The 1,487-nt window shown below is 35.1% G+C and overlaps 1 protein-coding gene across 1 annotated transcript in view; it reads left to right on the top strand.

Annotated features, from left to right (window-relative positions):
* LOC121333315 (DNA-directed RNA polymerase II subunit RPB1-like) overlaps nt 1-1,135 on the top strand; it is a gene marked incomplete at its 3' end in the record, with an annotated part of 4,284 nt that extends 3,149 nt beyond the window's left edge. The window contains exon 2 of the mRNA XM_041399551.1: nt 1,083-1,135. Within this exon, the coding sequence (XP_041255485.1) occupies nt 1,083-1,135 (53 nt within the window). The remainder of the gene's footprint in view (nt 1-1,082) is intronic.
* Nucleotides 1,136-1,487: the final 352 nt, after the last annotated feature.

Raw genomic sequence — 1,487 nt, 5'->3', positions numbered from 1 at the left:
TCCCCTTATCTTCATTTCCCTTTTTAATCTTTATTTTTCCTTTTTTTATCTTTATTTCCCTTTTCCCGCCTTTTTTTGCCTTACTTTCCCATTTTTTCCTCATTTTTCCACTTTATTTTCCTTTTTTTTCTTTATTTTCCAATTTTTCCAATTTATTTTCAATTTCTTTCCTTTATTTTCATTTTTTTTCCTTTATTTTCCATTTTCCTGTCTTGATTTTCCACCCCACCCTCCCCTTATCTTTATTTCCCTTTTTAATCTTTATTTTTCCTTTTTTTATCTTTATTTCCCTTTTCCCGCCTTTTTTTGCCTTACTTTCCCATTTTTTCCTCATTTTTCCACTTTATTTTCCTTTTTTTTCTTTATTTTCCAATTTTTCCAATTTATTTTCAATTTCTTTCCTTTATTTTCATTTTTTTTCCTTTATTTTCCATTTTCCTGTCTTGATTTTCCATTTTTTTCCAATTTATTTTCCATTTTTTTCCCATTTTTCCCTTTTTTTCCCATTTTTTTCCCACTTTCCCCTTTCTTCTCTTTTATTTTCCATTTTCTCCTTTTTCCCTTTTTCCCATTTTCCCCTTTTTCCCATTTTTCCCATTTTTTCCCTTTTTTTCCCATTTTTTCCCATTTTTCCTTTTTCCCCATTTTTCCCATTTTCCCCATTTTTCCCTTTTTTCCCCTTTTTCCCCTTTTTCCCATTTTTTCCATTTTTCCCATTTTTTCCTCTTTTCCCCCTTTCTTCTCTTTTATTTTCCATTTTCCCATTTTTTCCCATTTTCCCCATTTTCCCCTTTTTCCCATTTTTCCCTTTTTCCCTTTTTTCCCTTTTTTTCCCATTTTTTCCTCTTTTTCCCCTTTCTTCTCTTTTATTTTCCATTTTCCCTTTTTCCCTTTTTTTCCCATTTTTCCCATTTTTTCCATTTTTCCCATTTTTTCCTCTTTTCCCCCTTTCTTCTCTTTTATTTTCCATTTTCCCATTTTTTCCCATTTTCCCCTTTTCCCCTTTTTCCCATTTTTCCCATTTTTCCCCTTTTTTTCCCATTTTTCCCATTTTTTCCCAACTTTCCCCATTTTTCCCCCAGGGACGACCCCGACCCCCCCTCGGACTCGGAGAGCGCCGAGCTGCGGGGCCCAGGTGACCCAAAACCCCCCAAATTCACCCCAGCACCAAAATGCCCCAAAATCACCCCAAAAAAACCCAAAATCACCCCAAAAAACCCCAAATTCACCCCAAAATCACCCAAAATCACCCCAAAATCACCAAAAATCACCCAAAATCACCAAAAAAACCCAAAATCACCAAAAAAAACCAAAAATTCACCCCAAAATCCCCAAAATTCACCCCAAAAATCACCCAAAATCCCCAAAAATCTCCCAAAATTCACCCCAAAAATCACCCAAAAAACCAAAATCCCCAAAAATCACCCCAAAAATCACCCCAAAAAACCCAAAAATCACCCAAAACCCCCAAAATCTCCCCAAAATCC

Source organism: Onychostruthus taczanowskii, unplaced genomic scaffold (genome assembly GCF_017590055.1).
Source record: "Onychostruthus taczanowskii isolate IOZ18803 unplaced genomic scaffold, ASM1759005v1 scaffold1646, whole genome shotgun sequence".
In the NCBI taxonomy this organism is placed as follows: Eukaryota; Metazoa; Chordata; class Aves; order Passeriformes; family Passeridae; genus Onychostruthus; species Onychostruthus taczanowskii.
Note: the sequence above shows the minus strand (reverse complement) of the source record. Positions and strands in the feature narration are given on the sequence as shown.